The sequence below is a fragment of the Chlamydotis macqueenii genome, chromosome 25, assembly GCF_036417535.1.
Source record: "Chlamydotis macqueenii isolate bChlMac1 chromosome 25, bChlMac1.mat, whole genome shotgun sequence".
Taxonomy (NCBI): domain Eukaryota; kingdom Metazoa; phylum Chordata; class Aves; order Otidiformes; family Otididae; genus Chlamydotis; species Chlamydotis macqueenii.
The window spans coordinates 6,401,271-6,425,382 of NC_141580.1; the positions used below are offsets into that span (position 1 = coordinate 6,401,271).

The following is a 24,112-nucleotide window of genomic DNA, read 5'->3' on the forward strand; positions in this document are numbered from 1 at the left end:
CACCGAAGCTGTTGCCTCCGCAACTGACACAAGTCACCTTGTTTTCTTGCTCCTGTGCTTCCCTCAGCATCCACTGATGGTCATTGTTGGAGAGAATGGGTGTTGGCAGGAGACGTGATTGCTCCCGTGATTTATTTTCTGTCCAAATTAGCCCAAGGAGGGAAGATTATTTCCTTGTGCTGCATCTAGGAATTGGCTGAACCTTGAGCCTGCTCAGATACATGGACCAGCCTTTGGTAATTTATAGAAAGTGAAGTGGAGAACGAGTCCAGTGAGAAAGCCAACAAAGTGATACACAGATGGGTATAGAGCCAGCCAAAGTTGCAATACCTTTCTGGCTTTGTAGGTCATATTCAAAAGTAGTTTGTGCTGCAGTTCTCACCAGAAGTGGCCATCCAGGTGGAACACAACAAAACAGAATTTTTCTTCAAAGCAACAGTTTCTCTGGAGACAGGCACCTTTCAGCTTCTTGTCATAATTTGGACCATGCTGTAGACAGAGGTTATAGGTCAGACAGCTGGAAAGGCAGGGGATGCCTTGTAGTCAATGGCCTTCAGGCGAGTCACCAGTGTGCCCTTGTGGTAAAGCACACCTACTGCACTCTGAGATATCAGAAAAAATGTAACCAGCAGACACAGGGAAGTGATCCTTCTCCTCTGTCTGTCACTTATGAGAACATGCCTGGGGTCCTATCTTCATTCTGGGGCTCCTCGGTATATAGGAAATATGCTGACATTTGGGAGCAAGTCCAGTGGAAGCCCTCAAGGCAATCAGGAGGCTTGAGGACATGAAGCAACAAGAGAGCCTGAGGGAATGAGGCATTAGGAAAAGAAGGCTCAAGGGAGATATTATGAGTGTCCACAAATATGTGCTCCAAGGATGTGGAAAAGACGAAGCCAGGCTCTTCTCAATGGTACACAGCAGTAGGACAAGAGGCAACAGACACAATTTGGAACCTGGGAAATTCTATTTACATATTAGAAACTCTTTCTTTTTCACCTTTTTTTTTAATCCTGAAAATTCTCAAGTAGTGGAATGCAATGTCCACAGACGTGCACACTCTGGCCTTGTACATTTTCAAGAATTGACAGACACAGCTCTGACCAGCCTCGTCTAATGAGACCTGCTCTGAGCAGGGACTTGGAATGGGTGATTTGCAGAGGTCCTGTCCAGCCCACATGCTATGGAAAGAGTAAAATATTTTGGCAGGTTTGTTTGTTAAAGGCTAGAAGTAAGGAGAAGACAAATACAGATACAACTGATTTTGAGGAAATGGAGAACAGAAAGGTTACGGTCAAGTGAAAGGACCATTTATCTGGAATAGAGGTTTTTGGTTTGTTTTTGGTTTTTTTTTTTTTTTTTACCTAATGAGCTTTTCAGAAGCTTATTTATGAGACAGCATGGGCAGGATGGCAGGAAAATTCATTTATTTGTTCCTGATATATCTTCTTTTGGATAGAGTGAGAAAGCCCACAGTGCCTGGGAGGCTGAGCAGAGTAGTAGGTGTCTGCAGGGCTGGGGGTGTTGACCATCATGTTTGTGAGAGCTGCAGCCTTGGGGTGTGCTGAGAGGAGCCTGGGGTTAGACACCATGCAGGAGCCAGGAGAGGCCAACTCAACCATGGTCTTGAGATTAGTGAGATAGGAGACATAAGGCATCAAGGAAAGAAAGACTCCCAAGGTGTTGCACAGGAGGATGTGTCAGAGAGATTGGTCACCAAGTGCAGACCTATCTCCCATAAAAATCCTCACCTTAGCAAAGCAGGTGTTGTCTGCAGGAGCAATAAATGTCACTACTGGAGGAGGGAAGACCACAGCATGGGCATTTCAGACTTGCTAAAAGCAAGCAATTTTCTTCCCCATTTAATTCTTTGTTCCCTTTGCAGAATCATTTCCGGCAGCTCTGCTCTTGCAGGGCTCTTGGTGAGAACATGGGGGTTTTTTGAGTCTGTCTCACACATACAGGAGGATTGGTCTCAGCATGCACCTTGGCTATCTCATCCTCACTCCCTTCCTGATGCAACCACTGGGTAGGCATTGGCTTTGAGTGGAGTCCTGACTTATCTTCTTCCCAGGAGACCCCCCCACCCCCTCAACAGTTCTCTGCAGGAAGCTGCTGTTGAAATATGGGCAAATGTTAGCAAACATCAGAGAGCAAGTGTGGTTTCGCACCTGGTTTCTCAAGATGCTTTCACTGATGGAAAAGAAAAGATGAGATCAAGAGAAATCTGCTCTCCTGGTCGTCTTAGACCCTTTGCCTTCCTCTTCTCTTGCCAACTATCCACCTCCCTCTGTCTCTCTCTTCTGATCTGTCTAGGCCCAGTGTTTCATAGACATGTCATTGCAGAAGCTCTGTTCTATCTTGGCAGTACACATTTTCCTATGCACAGGACTTTTGAAAGTTGCTGCAGGGATATGAAAGCTCTCTCATCCCACTCACCTTCTTATGAGTCTCTCTCCTGGATGCCACATGTCTCACAGAGTGCCCTGGAGAGCCTTTCCTCCTGCATGTTTAAACTGCCAGAGCTTCCTTTTCCCTCCCCTCCATTCCTTGACCTCAGAGCCTTTTGAGACAACAGGGAATGGGGAACAGAGAGCAGGATGAAACTTCTCACAGGCATTCCCAGGTCTGTTACTCTGCTGGAGGTGTCCTGGACCCAGCACAGCAGGACCAGGCATTACAGGCTGTTCCCTGGAGAATCTGGGCAGCATGAGAGTGGGGACTGAAGACCTGGGTGAAAGCACAGCTCTCCTCTGGGGGTAACCCTCTGGGAGATAATTAGCATTATTGTACTGTGGGATCCATGCAGAGCTGAGGTCTGAGATCTCCTACTCAAATATACACAGCACCTTGCTGTTCCTATCCGTGGGGTTCTGGCTGCAGCAAAAGTGACAGGGAGCCTTCTGCTCTGACACTTTGCATCCACTCTTGTTTTGCATCTTGGAGCCTTTCCCTGCACAGTTGTTGATCCTTGCTTACTTCCAGGCACCATGGGGCAGATCACCATCACTCAGCAAGAAGGACAAGTCACAGTAGAGGAGAGATACACCTTTCAAAAACTATGTGCCTACAAGACCACTGACTTTAATGGCTTGTTCTGGTACCAACAGAGGAAAGGACAAGCCCCACAGCATATCTTGTATCAGGTAGAAACTGGTCCCAAGCAAAGTGGCTGTTTCACCATGTTGCTGAACACCACAGGGAAATACAGCCTCCTGCAGCTGGAGGAAGTTGGGGTGTCTGACAGCGCCTTGTACCTCTGTGCACTTGTCATATTTTAGCCCCAATTGAAACCAGACTATGCAGTATCTCTCTCACTTCCCCCACACTCTCAGAGAATAGGGAGAGAGGTAATATAAGAAAAAAGGCTCAAGGTTTGAGATACAGACAGGAAGAAATCCTTAAAGTTACCATTATGGGCAAAACAGACTTGACTTGGGGAAAACTATTCATTAATTACTAAAAGCAAAGCAGGATAATGAGACAGAGAACAAGACAACACACCCCACCCCTCCCTCCTCCCGGGCTTAACATTATCTCTACCACCTTCCCCGCCCCAAGTGGCACAGTGGGGGGACAGGGAAGGGAGGTTATGCTCAGTTAGTCACATGTTGTTTCACGCCACTGCTTCATCACTGGGGGAAGAACTCCTCACATTCCTCCCCTGCTCCATTGTGGGTTCCCACCCGTGGGCCACAGTCCTTCGTGAAACTGCTCCAATATGGGTCATTTCTTCCACGGGGTGCAGTCCCTCTGCAATGGCTATCCCAGCGGGCCCTCCACGGGCCACAGCCTCCTTCAGGCATCCACTTGCCCTTTTGTGGGGTCCTCCATGGGATGCAGGGGGATCTCTGTTCCTCTGTGGACCTCCATGGGCTGCAGGGGGACAACCTACTTCACCATGGTCTTCATGGATCCTGAAATCCATCATTTCATGGTCACTGCAGCCAAGGCTGCCTCTGATCTTCACACCCACCAACAAGCCCTTCTTGCTTGATATGTATGAGGTCCAGTAGAACACCTGTTCTCGTTGGATTCTCTGTCACTTTGGTGATGAAGTTGTCATCCATGCACTTCAGGAACCTCCTGGCTTGCTTATCTGCTGCGTTGTCTCCAGCAGATATTGTGGTGACTGAAGTTCCCCAGAGCCTGTGAATGTGAAGCTGCTCCTGTCTACCTGTAGAGGGCCTCATCTGCTTATTTTTGCTGGTCAGGCCACCTATAGCGGATGTCACCCTCACCTATCTTCTTTTTCTTTCTTACCCATAAGACCTCACTTGGCATATCATCCCCTGTCAGAGCTCCAGTCACTCCAGCTGCCCTCTCACAGAAAGGGCTAGTTGCCGCTCTTGTCTTCACAGCCTGCCCTTTTCAATGGACCTCAATTGCATTGCTCCATTGCAACACTCCAGATATGGGAGCCATCCCACTCCGTCTCTGTGATCCCAATACGATTGTGGGTCTGCAACTGCACATAGCTCTCTAACTCCTGGTGTTTATTCCCCATGTTGCTTGCGTTAGTGTACAGGCACTTGACAGAGGCAGCCAAACATGGTGAACTCCTAGAAAGCGTTTTGGGGACTTCACAGTGATGCCTCGTAGGCAATTCCTTGCTTACATGCAAGTGCTAAAGGTGACTCCAGTCAAGACCTATTTTCTTGATTTTGTGATCCCTTCCTGGCACATCACCCCAGGCCCTTTGCTCATCGACTGTGCCTGGCACTCCCTGAAAGGACTGTGGGTTACTCTCTCCCTTTCTCACGACTCCTAGTTTAAAGCCCTCCTTACCAGTCAGTCATTCTACTGGCAGATATAACTTTGCCTCTTTTGGTAAGGTGGATCCCACCTCTCCTGAGCAGATGCTGCTCAGCAAACAGGGTTCCATGGTTGTAGGACCTAAAACCCTGTTGTCTATTCCAATTCCACAGCTAATTACTGAGCTGTATTATCAGTGCCTTCCTCCTCGCACTCTTTACCCTCACCAGTGGGCTAGAGTATAACACCATCTGGGCCCCCATACCCTTGACCACTTCCCACAGAGCTCTGTAACGACTTTTGATATTGTACAGGTTTCCCCTGCAGTATAATTTGTGCTCGCAAGAAATAATAGCAGGAGTAGCAGTCAGAGAGCACAAAGAGCTTTACCAGTCCCTCCACAACATCCCAGATCCCAGCATCTGGCAGGTACCAAACTTCTCCTGATGACAGTCCAAGTTGGCACATTGATGCCTCTGTTGTCTGCAGCAGGGAGTCACCCGTAAGGATCACATGCCACTTCTTCCTGGTGGCCATGCATGGTTTAGGGTCAGATGGACCAGATCCTTTGCTTCAAGGCACATGTAGCTCCTCTTTAACTTAGAGGGTGGTGAACCTATTTTGTAGTTGTAAGCCCTTATGTGGAGCCTTTCACTTGGTGCTGGAAGTCATCAGCTTCCATTCTGAGATTGTTCCCTGGGAAAGTTCTTTTGAAGGCTTTAGAATCCATGAGTGGTGGTCAGTTTTTAAGAAACACCTTTTAAAAGCACAGAACCAGGCAATTGCTTTGCATCTTAAGTTAAGCAAGTGGGGCAGAAGACCTCATGGAACTCAAGAGGAAAAAAAAAATTATAATCTCTGGAAGCAAGGTCAGACTTTGAAGGAAGATTACAGAGCTATAATTCGCATATGCATGGAGAAGACAGAACTTGACCAGTTGCAAGTGAGCAGGCTGTGCAGCAGCAGAGGAGTTGAGAGGGAGATAGGTAAGATTTTTCTCTGAGATGCAGCAGCTTGAGATGGGCACTCTGTCACAGCTGAGGGTGCTGCCAACAGCAGCAGAGGTGGAAGAGCTCACAACAGTGCTCTGCAGGAAGTAGCTAAGTATGGGTCCAAGCAGGGTTACCACCACAGCAAAGGGCTGGATGATGACAGTGGAGTCCTGGCACTACTTGAGAAAGGGCTTATTGCAGCTGTTGGCCAGTAGGGTCAGGCCACAGGACTGACAGGGCTACCACAGCTTGCACCAGTTGTAGCAGGACATGTCTTGGGGTCCCAGGTGCACCTGGGAGAGAGGGCAGGGAGAAAGCAAAACATGGAGATGCATGATAATCAGCCTGTCATCATATTGTGACGGAGCCAAGACATATGCAGACGGAGGTTGTGCAGAAATGTATGAGGGCTTCTTGGCCTCAACCTACTAGGACCCAAAAAGAGCCACCAGCTCCTATGCAGCTCCTGCCTAGCCCCTGAGTGGCAAAGAAGCCACCTCAGTACAGTTCCAGCTTCCCTCCACATCTAACCTCCCTCTCCCACAACAAGCATCTCCAAGATCTAGCATCCAACAAAGCTGGTGTCAGCTGAGAGGTGCGCTGAGGTGAGACCTCTTTTTAGAGAAAGCAGAGAAGGAGAAGGAGCTTCAGACTCACACGGTTCCCAAGGGGAAGGAGGCAAGAGAAGCAGATGAGAAAGTGAGGAGCTGGGCTGGCTTTTATCACAGACCTTTACTGTCCCAGGCTGACAGAGACATCCCTTGTAGAGGTGGTTATTTTCTGACAAGCTCATCCTGAATGCAAAACATCACAGCTGATGCTGTGGGTTGTATTTTGGCTTTCTGAATTGCTGTCTTTTCATTTACTGTTTTATTCCATGCACATTCCCCAGTGAAGACATCTTTTGCGTGACAGGATGAACAGCCCAAGAATTTCCAGAGCAAAACATATCTGTGTGGCCAGAGAATTCTGCTCATATGCTGGAGGAGTCAAGTAAATTATGTCTGTCTGAGTTGCACCTTTGGGTCTTTTTGTGACCCTGTAGTCACGAAGTGGCCCATCTCCTGGGTTTGACCCTATTGCAAATAACACTGCTCCCAGGAGTGGCCACTTCTGCGTCCTCCAGCTCTACACTAGGGAGGGAGGTCGAGGGAGAGACGTGGTGCAGTGTCCTTTCTTAGAAAGAAAGGTCTGACAACAAACGGTGCAATTAAATGTCTGGTTTAGTAAGACAGAATAAAAAGAGAAAAATAGTAAGTAAGTAAACCTTACATTCCTTCAGATGCTGGAAATTCCAGATTCATGCAGCATTGTAGAGACCCAGGTGGATTTTCCTGAGACACACTGCACACATCCCTTCCAGAAAGAGCTTTCGGTTCTCTCCCATGCTGTGGTGCCTCTTATTTTGTGTAAAAAACAAAACAAAACAAAATCTTACATCTTCTCCTTACACACTGGAAGGTTATTTCTGCCATAACACTCACCAGTGTGCAGCACAGGCTGAATCGACCGCTCCAGCAGATTCCCTTGCAGCAGCTACTCATGCTAATAGATAGGCTTCTCAAGTCTTTCATGCAACGCCCAGCAGAGCACATATCTCTTGCCCAAGATCACTGACTTCTGGAATACAGTGTGTTCCACAAGGCTCCCAATACACCTCCTCTCTCTGTACAGTCCCTCTCCGTACCCAAACAACATCATTAGGATGTTTCAGGCCTTGTCCTTCCCCAGAATGCTCCACACAATCCCTGTTGAGGCTGTCCTCAGGATTTCCCCAGTTGAGTGTACCATCGGTCATGTTTATGCATATGTTCTCTTGTCTGCACTTGTCTGCGTGAAGGATTTGTTCAAGTGTTTGTCAGAGCAGATTTTTGTATGATTCTGCACAGCTGCACATGAGCATGTGCATGTTTGTTTGTCCTTGTATGTCACTCGTAATGAGGGAATTTGCTAGTCCCTTCAGTCCTCTGTCCATGAGCTCCACAGAACAGCCAGAGCCACAGGAAGCCTAAGTACAGCTGAACAACAACAGAATAAACCTGGCAGAGAATTGTCCTCACTTCTTCTTCAATCCTTCACAGGCACTGAAATGCAACTTTTGTTATCTTCAGCCTTCCTTTTCCCACCCCTGCAAAGCACACACTCCACTACTGATGATTTCATGCTCCAATAAGGATGGATGACACTAGTTTTGGTTCTTACTTTAATTCAATATGACAGTATTTGAAGTGCCTCAGCACAACTGGAAGTCACCTCTCTGTTCGTTACCAGCCCAAGACACAGCTGTTGTCTAAACTGCTAGAGAGTACAAAAGGATGAGGTTTCCTTTATGAGCTCCTTGTTTGAGGCAAGAAAACATTACTGGCTCATTGTCAACTTCATGTCCAGCAGGACCACCCAGGTCATTTCTGCAAAGTTCCTTTACAGCTGAGTAGTCCTTAGCAGATACTGCTGCAGATGCTTGTTCCTCCCCAGGTGCAGGACTTTGGCCTTTGTGTCCAAAGGGGGAAGTGTGGGTACCTTGTTGCCCTCCCACAAGCAGGGCACCAAACCAGCTCCTCCCCATTGACTCTCAAGGTGCTCACATTTTTTGGGCACTCCACTGCAGTCACCTGCACCATCAGCTCCTCCCACTGACATCCCTCCTTCTTCTGGAACTGGTCATTTGAGAGCAGTGAGCCCAGCTACCTTCTGGGTACTGCCCAGTCCACCAAGAACAGTGGCTACTTTGTGCAGGGGATGTTCACCACCTGGGGAGATTTCAGTTTCAGTTCACCCATTAAAATATCTTTCTTTCCTCCTTATCAGCTTCCCTCCTCTCTCTCCGAGTCCACGTGCATGGAGGAATACTGAGCAGCTGCTTCCAAAATAACAGAGGCTCAACTAAGAGAAACCTGAAACCTCTTGAAAAAAACACTACACCCGCATTTCCCAGAGCCCTGAGCATTATGAGGAGCCGTTGTGCCTTCAAAAGCCCTCCCACCAACAAAGAGCACACAAAAGCAGGTGCACTCTACAGCCAGGGAGAGAAGTTCCCTTACAGAGCAAATCTTCTGAAGGGAGAGGGAAATCCAGGGAAAAGGGCAAGAAGCCACTGCGACTGCCCACTTTGCTGGAAAGAGAAGCAAAGGCAAAAGGTCAATGGGCCTCATTCTTGTCCTCCTCACCCCAGAGGTGTGACAATGTCACACACGCTCGGGCACACTCTGCATGATGCAGCCCTTTCATTGTGCTGCCAGGAGTGCCTTACTGTGTAGTGTGCTGTGAGTCTCCCAAGGGACAGGGATCCTGGAGCCAGGAAAAATGATCTTCACCGTGGCTGTGCCAGCATATGTCCTGCTCATGCAGTCAGGTGAGTGTATGTGTGAGCTTCCTATTGTCTCCCACAGTTTCTCGTAGGCTTCGTGAAGGTCCGTGCTGACAAGATGATGAGGAGAGGGAGAAATGCAGAGAGGTGATGGATGTAGACATGTGAACTTTCCTTTTCTTTGGAAAGACAGCAATTTTGAGGAAAACACATCCGCAAACACTGACCAAGTGAGAGAAGGAAGCAAGCTGCTCTGCAGACACATTTCTGCTTGTGTTGCAGGTTTTGCTGGAGGTGACCCCCAGAAGCAATTCTTCTCTGAGGTGTCAGCCACAGCTGGACAGCGAGTGGTTCTGCTCTGCCAGTCCACCAAGGAAGACACTGACAGCACTTTGAATTTCATCTGGTACCGCCAGCTCCCAGGGGAAACCTTCACATTTCTCCTGGAAGCGTTTAGAGCTTCAGGAAAGGAGAAGTTCCACAACGGCCGATTCTCCATGGTGGTCTACGAAAATAAAACAGCTCCCTTACAAATAGAGACTGTCTCTTTCCAAGACACTGCGACTTACTACTGTGCTCTGAGACACCACATTAAGCTAAGCCCCATTTCCGCTCGTGCAAAATGTGCATTGCAAGAAGAGCACAGGAGGGGTGAGGCTCTGGATCTTTCAGCCTTGGCAGTGCTTTTGTCCCTGAAATGATCCTCTCCTTCTTATCTCAACCTTTCCAATACCTCCCATCCCAACTCCACCCTACTTTTCTCAAGACCCCATCTGTGCAGAGGTATTTAGATGAGGGACTCCCAAATGCTGGACCACTCGACGATTGCAGATGAGTCAAGACACTCTTAGCTTTCCTCCCTTCCTCACACAGAATCCAACACCCCTCAAGGAAATAATCAACACCCTTGGACATAACCTCCAGTTGCAGCTGACACCATAGAAGCCAGTGCTGCTGGCCAAGGTCTTGACCCAGCTGTGGACAGAGCTGGGGAATCCATGTCTCTGCTTTGCTCCTGGCCAGCCCTAACCCTCTACACAGCTACCTGATGGACCAGAGACTGTCATCTTGCTCCTCTTTGCAGAGCAGCCAAGGAGCAGGGAAGCAGCTTTTACCTAATGCCTCAGGGCTGGGCAGGGTGTCCTTCTCTGTGCTGTATGTGGTTCAACGCTGAGATCCTCCCACACCCCAGTCAGTATGAAGGCAACTTCTTTGGAAATTGCCAATAAAGAGAAAAGCTAAGGAAAGCATTTTAGAACTAAGAAATACTTCAGTGACCAATAGCGTTGCAGCCGGTGAGGCATGAGGCTCTACACGTTAATAAAAGATATCCCCTAACAGCACCAAATCATCAAATAAGGATGATTGATAAAGATGAATATTAATAAAATCATGAATGATGAAGATAAAGATGAAGATGATTATGATGATGAGGAGGAGGAGGAGGACAAGGATGATTATGAGGTCCTCCCGGGATTGTGCTCACTGTTTGCTAGCACTGGGGACCCAAAGGCAATTTGGTCTGGGCAGCCCACAGCCCAGGCAGGACACAGCTTGGCCTGTTCTCCCCAGAGGACAGTACAGGGAGCCTCCTACAGCCACACAGCTCCTGTCCCCCACAAGAGGATTTCCCATAAGGACAACCATAACTGCAGTCCGCTGGGCATGACCACACTGGATCTGAAGGACACCTTCTTATGTCCTGGCAGGAGCGACAGGAAAAGGCACCCAAGCGTGCTCTGGCAATTCCACCTGGTTTCTCTTTACCACCTCTCAGGGTCTGGGTTCAGAGCTGGCACAGGCCAGAGCAGTGCCAAGGGAGTAAGAGGACTCTAACTGGAGCATGGAGCGGGGTGATGTTAAAATGAAGCCGTTCTGGCTACGTGGACTGCCGTGTCCATGGGATTATTGGCCATCTCGGGACGGATGAAGAGGAGATTTGGTTTCCAAGAGCCCGAATGGATCTCTGCAGCCCCAGCACCTCCCTAGCAGCATCTGCCGCTGCCCACCTCTGTTGTTTGCTGCAGCTGGAAGGCACAGCGGACACAGCCCGATGTCACTGGTCAGGCACAGGACAGCGATACAGCCCAGCAGCAAACAAGGGCGAGAACCGGCTGCAAGACGTGGGAGGGATGGTCGGGGCTTGCGGGGCTGCAGCGGCGGGGGGAAGAAGAAGCTCTGCGGTGTGGAGAGGAGTGTGGGGCAAGGGGGAAGGAGTGGGGGGATCATTTCTGAACTGCGTCTCTTTTCCCCTCGGACAGGGGACGGGAGTGAGGGCAGGGCGGGCTGGGGGTGCGGGGCACGGGAAGGGTCCCGCGAGGGGATGCTGCGGACCGACAGCCCGACCCAGGCGCTGAGGCCGAGACTGGGGCTGGGGCCAGGGCTGGGGCTGTTGGGGGCTGTGTTTGGGGGCTGGGGTCGGCCCCATTCCGGCCCCCATCGAGGCCCCGCCCCTGTTCGGCCGGGCTCGGCAGGGCGACGACCGGGACAGCGCCGGAGCCGCGCTGGGAGCCGCGGGCCAGGAGCTTTCGTCAGCCGGGGCTTTACCGCGCTCGGCCGCTGCGACGGCCCCGGCCCGCGTCCCTCCCCCCGCCCCGGCTTCTCCTGCCCCGAAGGGGCCGCGGCCGCGGGGGCCGGGCCGGGGCGGGTCTGTCGTGGGCGGGCAGAGGCGTGGGCGCTGCCCCGGCGAGGGGCCGAGGCGGCGGGGCGGGCAGGAGCGGGCCCGAGCGCGGCTCCGCTGGGCTCCTGTGCGGCTCCCGCCGGGCCCTTGTGCCCCGGCCGGCCCCGGCGCGGCAGGGCGTGATGGCGGGCGGGCTGGGGCCGTGGCTGCTGGCCTTGGCCTTGGCCTTGGCCTTGGGGCCGGCAGGTGAGAGGCGGGCGGGGAGGGCAGCGAGCGCGGGCTAGGGGAGAGGGAGGGGACAGCGAGGGGACAGGGACGGGGAGAGGGAGAGGGAGCGCGGGGCTCTGCCGGCAGAGACGGGGGTGGCGGCTGTGGCTGTGGCTGTGGCTGTGGCGGGGCGGGGGGCGGCGGGGGAACGGCCGCGGGCCGGGGGCGCGCCCTGCCCGGCTGCCCGCGCTCTCCGTCCGCAGGGCTGTGGGCGCAGCTGAGGCTGGTGGAGGCCGGCGGAGGGCTGCGAGCGCCCGGGGACTCCCTGCTCCTCTCCTGCCGCGGCACCGGCTTCGACTTCGGCGAATACGCGATCTGGTGGTACCGTCAGGCACCCGGTGGCAGACCCGAGTGGGTGTCCTACATCAGCTATGATTCCTCATTCATTAGATTCGGGCAGTCAGTGCAGGGTCGAGCCACGGTGTCCCGGGACAATTCCCGGTCCGAGTCATCTCTGTCCCTGCGTGCCCTGCAACCCCACGACTCTGGCCGCTACTTCTGTGCCACTGACACGGCGACAGGAAATCCAACTGAGCTTTAACAGAAACCTCCTGCCGGGGTCTCCGCTCTGGGCCTCACAGCTGGAGCACAGGCGAGTCCCACATTTGTTCAGTGCTGCTCTCAGAGAGCTGCAACACACAGCTTTCAAATATTTGGTTCGCACAGGGGTGTTTTTACCAGATTCTGTCTCCTCCTGCTCTACCCCTTCTGCTTGCCTTCTTCCCGTCCCTCACGCCACTCCTCACACCTCCTCACATTCATAAACCGCTTCAGCTTTAGAAACAATTTGCCTGTTTCCGTCGGTTGCCGGTAGGATGGATACCCAGTCATGGCCCATCTGGTGAGGTGGGTGAATAGCTCTGCTCTGCTTTTGGGCACGGTTTAGGTCGACTCAGAGCAGCCCACGAGTTTTGCTCCCTGAGGAGCAAGCAGAGCAAATGGGAACGTGCAGAAGGTGATTTGTGAGCTGACTGGGAGAATGGGGGAGTCTGTGCTTCTCTCCCAGCTCTGAGACTGTAACAGAGCAAGAGCTTGTGAGCATGCGTGTTTGTAGCTGCTGGATCCTGAAGATGACAAGCATAAGTTCAGAGAAGTGGTGGAGCAGTTGAAGTGATTACTTGAGCTCTTCCTGCATATTCACCCCTGTCTCCCAGGTTTGCAGGTGCCCTTTCTCAGGAGCAGACAGAGAATTCTGGCCCTATGGTAGAGAAGGTCTCAGAGTCTCTCACGCTTGCCTGTCACATCTCTGGTGTACCCATCACCGATGCAGCTGTGCTTGGGACTGGATCCGTCAGACTCCTGGCACAGACTGGCAGCATATGGTGTTGCAGTGTCCTTTGACGGAACTCCAGCACATTGCTTCATCCTTCCAGATGTGAGTCACCGGCTCTGCAAACACATCCAGGAGCCAGCTGTCACTGGCAGTGTTCTCGTCAGCAGCTGCACACACGGCCACCTATTTCTGCAGCAGCAGGGAGCTGGAGAAGGGCACAGTGCTTGAAACACAGTGTTCTGGTTTTGTTTAGTTGGGGGGGGCCTAAGGTGGTAGCTTCTGTAGGAAACTGCTAGAAGTTGCTCCCCTTTATTCAGTGGACTTGGCCGGGCCTAGGGCGGACCCGCTGCTGGCCAAGGCCGAGCCAATTGGTAGCAGAATGTCCCATGATAACGCCTCTGCGATAACGTATTTAAGAAGGGGAAAACAGAAAAAAAAGGAGGAAGATGTGAAGCAGTTGAGCGGGGGCAGAGAGGGGGAGGCGTTAGCCTTATGGGCCTTGCAGGCCTCACCCTCTGGCCTCCCGCTGGGCAGCCGATTGGGCCCAACTCGGCCCAGCCCGGCTGCAAGAAGTGGAGAGGAGATGAGAAGTTGAAGTGAATAGGATGTAAAAAGGATCCTGAGAGGCGTCTGCCAGCCTGTTGTGAGGAACGGCTGCAGACGCCAAGGTCAGTGAAGAAGGACAGGGAGGAATAACACGGCTCCTGGCCAAGATTCCCCTGCAGCCTGTGGTGAAGACCATGGTGGAGCAGGTTGTCCCCCTGCAGCCCATGGAGGTCCACGGAGGGGCAAAGATTCACCTGCAGCCCGTGGAGGACCCCACACCGGGGAGGTGGATGCCTGAAGGAGGCTGTGGCCCATGGAGGGCCCACTGGGACAGCTGTTCTGGAGAGACTGCACCCCGTGGAAGAGATGACCCACGCCGGAGCAGTTTCATGAAGGACTGTGGCCCATGGGAGGGACCCCACGCTGGAGCAGAGGAGGAATGCAAGGAGTTCTTCCCCCGACGATGATATAGTGGCATTTAACAATGTGTGATGAACTGACCGCGACCCCCATTCCCTTTTTCCCCCTGTGCCGCTCGGGAGGGGAGGTAGTAGAGATAATGTTAAGCCCGGGAAGAGGGAGGGTTGAGGGGGAGGTTATCTTGTTCCTTGTCTCATTCTCCTGCTATTTTTTAGAAATAAATGAGTGTTTTTCCCCAAGTCGAGTCTGTTTTGCCCATAATGGTAACTTTAAGGATCTCTCCCTGTCCTTATCTCAAACCTTGAGCCGTTTTTCTTATATCATCTCCTCCTATTCTCTTGGAGAGTGGGGGGAGCGAGAGAGAGACTGCGTAGCCTGGTCCCGATCAGGACTGAACTACGACACACAGGCAGGACCAGGGCAGAACTGGAAGAAGAGAGTTTAAATCCAGCCAGGTGTTTTGTGGTTGGCTCCATGGAGGCTTCACAGGAATAATCTGGAGTGGCTGTCCCGCATAGGGGCACAGTCTCTTCATTGTGTTGTGTGTGTCGGCTCCATGTGCATATATGCTTCTGCGTGTACACTGAAGACCAGCACTGATTTTTGTGAGGAACCCCAACAAGGAGGACATGGAGGGCGTTGTGTGCCAGAAAAACACTCCAGCCCTCCATGGGCTTTGGGGTCATAGGAAACCTGGCTTGTCCTACCACATTTGGGCAGCTCCAAGCATACCCATGGTTCTTTTCCCAGCCTCAAGCCTCCAGGTTCAATGGGTTCCTCTGCTCTCTGCAACTCCCATTCCCACTCTTGTTCTTGATCCCCTTCCCAAGGGGCCAGACTGGAGCACCCAGGAATGGAGAGTGGAGGGGAAGGATTCAGATGGTCTGTGGAGAGGCAGAGTAGAGGGCCACTGTGGGTTCGGTAACTCTCCTTCAAACAATTGCACCCATCAGGAGAGTGACACTGTGTCAGGGCTCAGTAGGTGTCCCGTCGTGTGGCTGCAGAGTTCCTAGGGGCAGCTCTGGGTTCCTGCTGAGTAGGATGAGCATGAACAGTAGTGTGTTCCTGCTTTGCTGAGGCACCCCAACAGCCTGTTGACTTCTTAGTCCTGTGCACATGAATTTTAGGGGATGAGCTGGGTGAGAAGAAGTTGTACATGTACTCCAGACCTTCATTGCCAAGTACATCCTGGATCTCAGCTGCACAGAGCCCTGTAGGCCCTTTGTGACTGGTGGGTCTGGGGGGGCTTGGATAGGAAGAGGCAGCTGGAGAAGTATCAGCACGAGTGAGCGAGTGGAGGAGTAAGGAAGCAGAGCATGTCTGCCTAGGGGTGCTCTGTTCAAGTGGAACTGGGCTCAAGGGCTTCCACATGGGAGCAGCATGAAGGCTCATGGACCCCTGGGAGGACAATCTGCCACCCCTAGGACCAGCTCTAAAGTCCCAGCAGCACCCTGCACGCCTTCCTCAGAAGAAGGTCAAAGTAGTTCTACAGCACCATGGCCAACAGCAGTCTGGCGTGTATCAGGAACAGTGTGGCCAGCAGGAACAGAGAAGTGATCTTACCTCTGTGCGCGGCACTGGTGATGGCTGCACCTCAAATACTGCATGCAGTTTTGGGCCCCTCAGTACCAGAAGGACACTGAGTTGCTGGAGCACGTCCAGAGAAGGGCACTGAAGCTGGTGAGGAGCAGCTGAGGGAAGTGGGATTGTTTAATCCAGAGAAGAGGAGGCTGAGGGGAGATCTCATTGCTCTCTACATCCCCCTGAAAGGAGGTTGCAGGGAGGTGAGTGTTGGTCTCTTCTCCCACGTAACTAGTGATAGGACAAGAGGAAATGGCCTCAAGTTGCAGCAGGAGAGGTTTAGATAGACTATCAGGAAAAATTTCTTTATAGAAAGAGTGGTCAGGCACTGTAACAGGTTGCCAAAGGAAGTGGTGGAGTCACCATCCCTGGACGTGTTCAAAGAACGTGCAGACGTGGCACTTCAGGACATGGTTTAGTAGGCAGGGTGGTGTCAGGTTGGTGGTTGGACTTGATGATCTTGGAGGTCTTTTCCAACCTTAAAGATTCTGTGATTCTATGATTCTGGGAACTTCAGACTCTGTATGGTAAAGTGCAAGTTAGTGCACATTGCCTGGGCTGCTGTCCAGCACGGCCCATTTTTCCCTCTGCAGCTTGGCTGTAGAGCTATGGGATCACAGAGATGCAGTGCCATAGCTTACAGTTGTATAGTGGATAGAAGCAGGTAGTTTATAAAAGACAGACGGAGGCCATCATGGTCATCCCTTCTGCACTACCAATCAGCATGGGATTGTGAAGTGGAAATGGAGCTTAAATGAAGTCAAAGCCTTCTAAAATAGAAAGATGGCTCTTGGAGGAAGAGGAGAGAGTGGTTGTTGTGTATTCTGGATTTAGTTACACTTTTGGCACTGACTACCCTGGAAACACTGTAGACGAATCTACTTCTTATGGACTAGATAAGAATTCAGCAATGGGTTCTTTACTCCTTCCTTTCCTCCTGGCCTCTGGGACCTGGGATTCCTGAAGGACAGTCTTGCAGGTAAAGACTGAGGTAAGTAAGGCATTCAGTATCTCAGCCGCTTTCTATGTCCTGTGTTGCCAGGTCCCCATCCCATTCATCAGCTGGCCTGCACTTCCCTAACCTAACCTTGCTTATCCATGGTGGCCTCCTGGCATTTTATCCTGACCCCTTGTTCATTGGGATGGACAGCTCTTGAGCTGTGCACTGGGGTGAGACAGTGGAGTTCTGCATCCAGTTCTGGGCTTCCAGCAAAGAAAAATGCTATGGAAGCATTTATCAGTGTGTGTAGATACCTGAGGCTGTGTAGTCTCTATTCCTGGAGAAATTCAAAACTGAACTGAACAGAACTTCTTAGGCAGCCTACTGTCCCTAACGCTGGTAGGCACCTAATGCACACACGGCTGCTCGCTTAGTCAGCTCTAGTGGGATGGGATGAAAGAATTGAAAGGGTAAAAGTGAGAAAATTTTTTGTTGATTTAAAGAGAGTTTAACAAGTAAAGCAAAAGTTGCATGGAGAAACCAAGTAAAACAAAGAATTGAATCCTGACTTCCCATCAGCAGGCAGATGTTTAGCCATTTCCAGGAGAGCAGGCCTTCATGACACATAATAGGTACCTGGGAAAGACAAAAATCGTAACTCTGAATATCCCCTGTCCATCCTTCTTTCTCCCACAGTTATTGCTTCACATGACCTGATGTGGTATGGAAGGTCTCTTTGGCCATTTTTGGTGAGCTGTACAGCTGGTGGGCAACATGAGAAACAAAGGAGGCCTTGATGCTCTGAACAGTAAGCACTGTTCAGCAGGAGGTAAAACATCGATTCGTAATCACCACATTTTGGTGACGAAACATTGCAGCTGCCCATACAGACTGCCATGGAGAAAGTTACCACCATCCCAACCACGCTCAGTACAGCTGCTCTAGGTGACCCTGCTCGGAGAAGAGGGGTTAAAGTAGAACTTTTCCAGATGTCAATTACAGCCAAAATGGCTCCTCTTCTGCCCCCCTTTCTAACGGCATTTCTGGGGAGTACTCTTGTATCCTGATGGGAGGGGAAGGACCTCTACTCTCTCCTCCTTACCTCTCATGCTGCCATCATGCTACCATGGACCCTGGCCTCTCAGGAAGCTGCCAGTCAACCAGTCAAATGGGGATGCATGTTATTCACCATCTGTTCAAAGCCATGTTCTGGGTTTGTGTACGCAGTTGTACAACCCCATCACATGTGCATGTACCTGTGTCTGCAACTTGACAGAAGAACTGTAAGATCTAACAGGAGACTAAACACCATAGATACAAACAACATCTGTACTGTAGGGTGGTGAGGCACCATAACAGTTTGCCAGGGAAGTTGTGGATACCTGATCCCTGGCAGTGTTTGAGGCCCGGCTGGACGGGGCTTTGAGTAACCTGGTCTGGTGGAAGTGCAGGGCTGTTAGAACTAGGTGAACTTAAAGGTCCCTTTGAGCTCAAACCATTCGATGATACTATGATTCTATGATATCATCCACAAAGCCATGAATGTGCCTGTGACTCTTCACAGAAACACAGGAAGGTAGAGGTTGGAAGGCACCTCAGGAGATGATTCTGGAGCTGGCTAATTTCTCCAGTGGAGTCCAGGGTATCATTAGCCTTCTTTGTTGGAAGGGCTCATTTCTGGTCAGGCTGTTGTCCATCAGAACCCTTGAATCTTTTTTTGATAATGTAATTTCCATTTGGGCTGTCACCAGCCTCCTCTAGTGCAGGGGCTTATTGCTCCCCAGTCTGCCCCTGGGGACTTCGCTCTTGCCCTTGTTGAAGGGCATGAGGTTGCTGTCAGCCCATTTCTTCAGCTTGTTGAGCTCCTTTGGAATGGCAGCAGAGCCTTGTCTATGTGTCCTGGTCCCTGCAGGCAGGGGATGGGAGTGAGGAGAGGGCAGGCTTGGGCTGCAGTGCACAAAGAGGGTCCTGCCTGGGGACACTGTGGGCCGACAGCCTGTTCACAGCACTGGGGCTGCAGATGGGGCTGGGGCTGGGGCTAGGGCTGGTGCCACACACTGGAGGTGTACGCTCACCAGTTTTGTGTAGAGTGGAAGGACCAACTCAATCGACCTGCTGGCAACACTCCTCACGCGGATACCATTAGCTGCCTCTGCCACTCTGGTGGGTTAACCCTGAGTGGCTGCCAGATCCCCATCAAGCTGCTCTCTCACTCCCCTTCCACAACACACAAGGGGAGAAATCAAGATGAAAATGCTCATGGGTCAAATTAATTACAAGTAGATGCTTGCCAATCACAGGCACGAGACACTTAGGGAAAATCAATGTATGCCAATAAAAAAAAAAAAGCGTAGGATTGTGAGAAACATTGACAAGAATAAGAACACTGTCCCCTCTTCTTTCCAGGCTCAACACCCCTCCTTTGTTCCCGAGTCTTCTACCTCTTCCACACCCCAAACAGTGCCAGGACCTGAGGAATGTGGAGTGGGGTCAGTTCATAACACTTTATCTCTGCCATTCCTTCCTCCTCACACTTGCCCTCTGCTTTGGGGTGGGCTCCCTCCCCAGTATACACTCCATGAACTGCTCCAGTGTGGGTCCTCTCCATGGGGTACAGTCCTTCAGGAGCAGACTGGTCCAGCGTGGGCATCCAGGGGCCACCCTTCATGCCTGGAAACCTGCTCCTGCCTGGGCTCTCTATGTGCACCAGGTTCCTTCAGGGGACATCTGACTGCTGTGGCGTGGGGTCCTCCACGGGCTGCAGTGTGGCTGTCTGCTCTGGAGCAGGCCTCTCTGGGCTGTGCTGGGGGTTAAAATAGGTTTCCTTAGAGAATGTCAGAATTGATTGTGTGATTGCTTGGAAGGAAGCTAAGTTAGAATCAAGTGTGGTTGAATTGTAACTTGCTTACAGCTTAGCATGAGCAGGCCTTGTTTAAAACTTGGCATAAGTTTTTATCCCAGGCACAAATCCAGGCTGGGCGGAGAATGGATCGAGACCAGCCCTCAGGAGAGGGACTTGGGAGTGCTGGTGGATGAGAAGCTCAACATGAGCAGGCAATGCACCCTTGCGGCCCAGAAGGCCAACCGCATGGCCAGCAGGTCGAGGGAGGGCATTCTCCCCCTCTACTCTGCTCTGATGAGACCTCACCTGGAGTACTGTGTCTGGAGCCCCCAACAGAAGAAAGACATGGACCAGTTGGAGAGGATCCATAGGAGGGCCACGAAGATGATCAGAGGGCTGGAGCACCTCTCCTGTGAGGACAGGCTGAGAGTCTTGGGGCTGTTCAGCCTGGAGAAGAGGAGGCTCCCGGGAGACCTGATAGTGGTCTTCCAGTACCTCAAGGGGGCCTACAGGAAAGACGGGGAGAGACTCTTCAGTAGGGCCTGCTGTGACAGGAAAAGGGGTAATAGTTTCAAAACAGAGTGAGGTAGATTCAGATTTGGTATTAGGAAAATTTTTTTAGACTAAGGGTGGTAGAGCACTGGCCCATATTGCCCAGAGACATGGTGGATGCCCCATCCCTGGAAATGTTCAAGGCCAGGTTGGATGAGGCTCTGAGCAACCTGATCTTGTCGGGGATGTCCCTGCTCCTTGCAGGGGGTTTGGACTAGATAACCATTGAAGGTCCTTTCCAACCCTAACCATTCTATGATTCTGTGATTCTATAACTGTATTTTAAATGAACTCTGTTCATTAGCAGGGATGGCTGTGCAGAGAAGGTAAAAAAGGCGTCTGGGACATCCCAATTTACAAGAGAAGGGGAACCAAACCCGTGACTTAAGGGAAAGGAAGATCTTCAAATCACGTAACAGACAACAAAGAAAGACCTTGGTATCTGAGGACCCCAGGGTGCCAACATGAGCCAGGAGACAAGGAAAATAGCGTTAGTGTCCAACTGCAAACTGTGAATATGAGATGTCACAATAAGACCCGTTATTGTGCTGATGGAGGACAGAGAGTGGGCTGTTACCTCAAACCCTTTTCACTTTGATGAGCCTGTTGGATTCCCAAGAAAGAGAAGACCCTTGTATCCAACCAGCATGCCACACTCTGTTTAAGGAGAAGGGGGTTTTCCTCAAACCCTTTGCAAGTTGGCCAGGCTGTCAGGCTTATGCTGCTGGCGTTACTGGGACAAATCCCTCTGGAGATCCTGCAAGGTTGGGGGGTGCTCGTCTGACCGATTAAGAGACTCTCAGAGGCAGCAACACTGAGACAAATCCCTTATCCCCTATATATATATTATTAAAGTTTCCAGAAACTTATAGGCAAATTTTTCATATATGTTTGTGACAGGATAAATGTTTGAAGATAGCCGGTGCTAAGATACTGGCTCTGAAAACAGGTTTGAAATTATATATGTGTATATATCTTGTCAATACTAAGTTTTAATAGCCAGCAAGACGAAAGTGTCTAAGCACGCATAACACACAGCTCTTACCCAACAGGTGTCCCTTATGGGGGAGAAAGAGAGGTCCAGCCCATTGACTGGTCACAGATGTTCCCAAGGAGGCCTTCCGCAATATCCCCCTTCTCTTAAGCCACTTTCATACTGGTTTGCACTTTTAGGTGGAGCTAGAGTGACTCTAGTCATACAAACCTTTGTTAGGATTGGTGTACATTTTTCTCACTTTGCTTTAGAGGTACAGACTAGGAGAAATGCAGAATGCATGCTGAGGGAGGGGTGGTCACACATTGGAGACAGGCAACTTCTGGGATGGAGGTGTGTTCTGGTATTATAATGACATTATAATGAGCAAAGTCCATCTAAAGGACACGATTGCACCATGATTCTTGGCTCAGCAACTGGTACTCTTCTTGTCTGACAGTTGCAATGCAGTTCGTCAGCTACTATTGGCCGATTAGCCAGCAGGTGCCATGAGGTTCCCATCCCTGCAGGGAGTGTAACAGAGTTTGGCTGTGATGTCTCCACTCTGCTCCACCCTCCCTTCTGTTTGTTCTGCTCACCTTAGCACACGCAGAGGGATGCAGGGTGTGTTCCTTAGGGAACAGCTGTAGTGAGCATGCTGTCGTAGTTCAGCCGCGATCGGGACCAGACTACGCAGTCTCTCTCTCACTCCCCCCACCCTTCTGCACTGACCTTGGCGTCTGCAGCCGTTCCTCACAACAGGCTGGCAGATGTCTCTCAGGATCTTTTTACATCTTATTCACTTCTCATCTCCTCTCCACTTCTTGCAGCTGGGCCAGACCGAGTCGGGCCCAGTTGGCCACCTGGCGAGAGACCAGAGGGTGAGGCCTGCAAGGCCCATGAGGCCTCCCCCTCTGCGCCTCTGCCCCCGCTCAGCTTCTTCACATCTTCTCTTCTCTCTTTTTTTTTTTTTTCTGTTTTCCCTTTCTTAAATACGTTATCGCAGAGGCGTTATCACAGAACATTCTGCTACCAATTGGCTCGACCTTGGCCAGCAGCGGGTCCGCCCTAGGTCTGGCCGAGTCCACTGAACAAAGGGGAGCGACTTCTAGCAGTTTCCTACAGAAGCTGCCACCTTAGGCCCCCCCTCACTAAACAAAACCACGACACATGCCAAGGACATTTTATCCTGGAACCAGCAATTGCATTTTACCCTAGAAGTTCTTCTGTTAGGATGAACCTTAGAGAATCTCATTTCCCCCCAAGTCATTGGCCCACGTACGGAAATGTCCTGTGTAGACATAAGGACGGGACCCAATGAGGAGTGGGAAGACCCCACCCCAGAAATACCATTGGGCTAACAGATGCTTGGACTGCACGTGAAGCGAGCATCGAGGGTAGGAACTTTGATTGTGACAGCTGTAACTGCCCACGGGTTTCCTTTTTTTGAGGTTCATCATGGGAGGACCACAGCTGAGCTGTAAAAACCCAACACTGCAACAGAAATGAGAGTTCAAACTCTTCTTCACGGTCGGGGCTAAGTCTGGATCCAGCCACACCTAAGCGCCTTCGTGGAATGAGTTAAGAAAGCCAGGGCTTCCAGTCTGAATCCCAGACTGATTGCAGGGGCAAGGATCTTCCCAGACCCTGCTTTAACAGACTGCATGAGGACAGATTGTTTCACCATAGTCTGTAGGAAATCTCTGCTGTGGGCCCTGGAACACCTCCTCTGCTTCTTCCTTCTTCACTCACCTTGGTGTTTGTAAGGATTTTTTTCATCTCATGGTTTTTCTAACTATTCTCTCTCACAGCTGCTGTGCAGTGTTTTTTACCTTTTTGTAAATATGCATCCACAGAGGTATCACCAGCTTAGTTGGTTGGCTCACCTTTGGCCAGCAGTGGATCCTCATTGGAGCAGGCTGGAATCACCTGGGTACTACACAAGGGCAGCCCTGGTCTCCTCTCACAGAGGCCACCTGTGCAGTCCACCCCACTTCCAAAACCTTGCCACAAAACCCAGATAGAGCCACAAGGTTCCAGTGCTGGCTCATGTTCAACTTGGTGTCTGGAAGGAGCCTCAGGGCCTTATGGCCCTCAGTGCATACTGGTACGTGGAATTGCTCCTCCCAGGTATTTTGTCTTTTCAATTCTGTTGTGGGTGAACCCTGACGGGCAGCTAAGCACCGTACAGCCACTCCCTTACTGCCCCCTCACCAGGATGGGGGAGAGGATCAGAAGAGTAAATGAGAGAAAAGTCATGGGTTGAGATCAAGACAGTTGAATAGGTGAAGAAAAAGCTGCATGGACAGGCCAATGAAAACAAGAAACACATTCCCTACTTGCCATCTGCAGGCAGGTGTTAGCCATTTTCAGGAAAGTAGGCTTTCCTCATGAATAATGATTACTTGGGAAGACAAATGCCATCACTGCAAATGTCCTCCTTTCCTGCTTCTTTGCCTGACTTTTATTGCTCAGCACTCTGCCATGTGGTATAGAACCACAGAAATGGTTTGGGTTGAAAGGATGTTTAAAGGTCATCTAGTCCAACTTTTTTCCTTATACCTAGTCTGGATGTATCTCCTTCTAGTTAAAGACCATCACTCCTTGTCCTATCACAGCAGGCCCTGCTATTCAGGTTCTCTTTGACTATTTTATAGCTCTCTTTAGGTACCTGAAGGCTGCTATAAGGTCTCCCCGGAGCCTTCTCTTCTTCAGGCTGAACAGCCCCAACTCTCTCAGCCTGTCCTCATAGGAGAGATGTTCCAGCCCTCTGATCATCTTGGTGGCCTCCTCTGGACCCACTCCAACACAACCATAATCCTCTTGTGCTGGGGGCTCCAGAGGTGGATGCAGTACTCCAGGTGGGGTGACATGAGAGTGCAGTAGAGGGGAGGAATCCCCTCCCTCAACCTGCTGGCCATGCTTCTTTTGATGCAGCCCAGGATGTGGTTGGCTTTCTGGGCTGCAGGTGCCCATTGTCGGCTTACGTTGAGCTTCTCATCCACCAGCAAACACAAGTCCTTCTCAGGGCTGCTCTCAATCCA

General features: G+C 51.0%; 1 protein-coding gene and 1 gene segment (V, D, J or C); both read left to right on the top strand.

The window, feature by feature from the left end:
- The window catches only part of LOC104477806 (M1-specific T cell receptor alpha chain-like), a 117,313-nt gene that overhangs the window by 19,552 nt on the left and 73,649 nt on the right, over positions 1–24,112 (top strand). The window lies entirely within an intron of this gene.
- On the top strand, positions 11,599–12,613 carry LOC147597852 (Ig heavy chain V region 6.96-like). The segment is given in 2 exon segments: positions 11,599–11,920; positions 12,145–12,613. Coding segments are annotated over 2 exon segments (402 nt in total).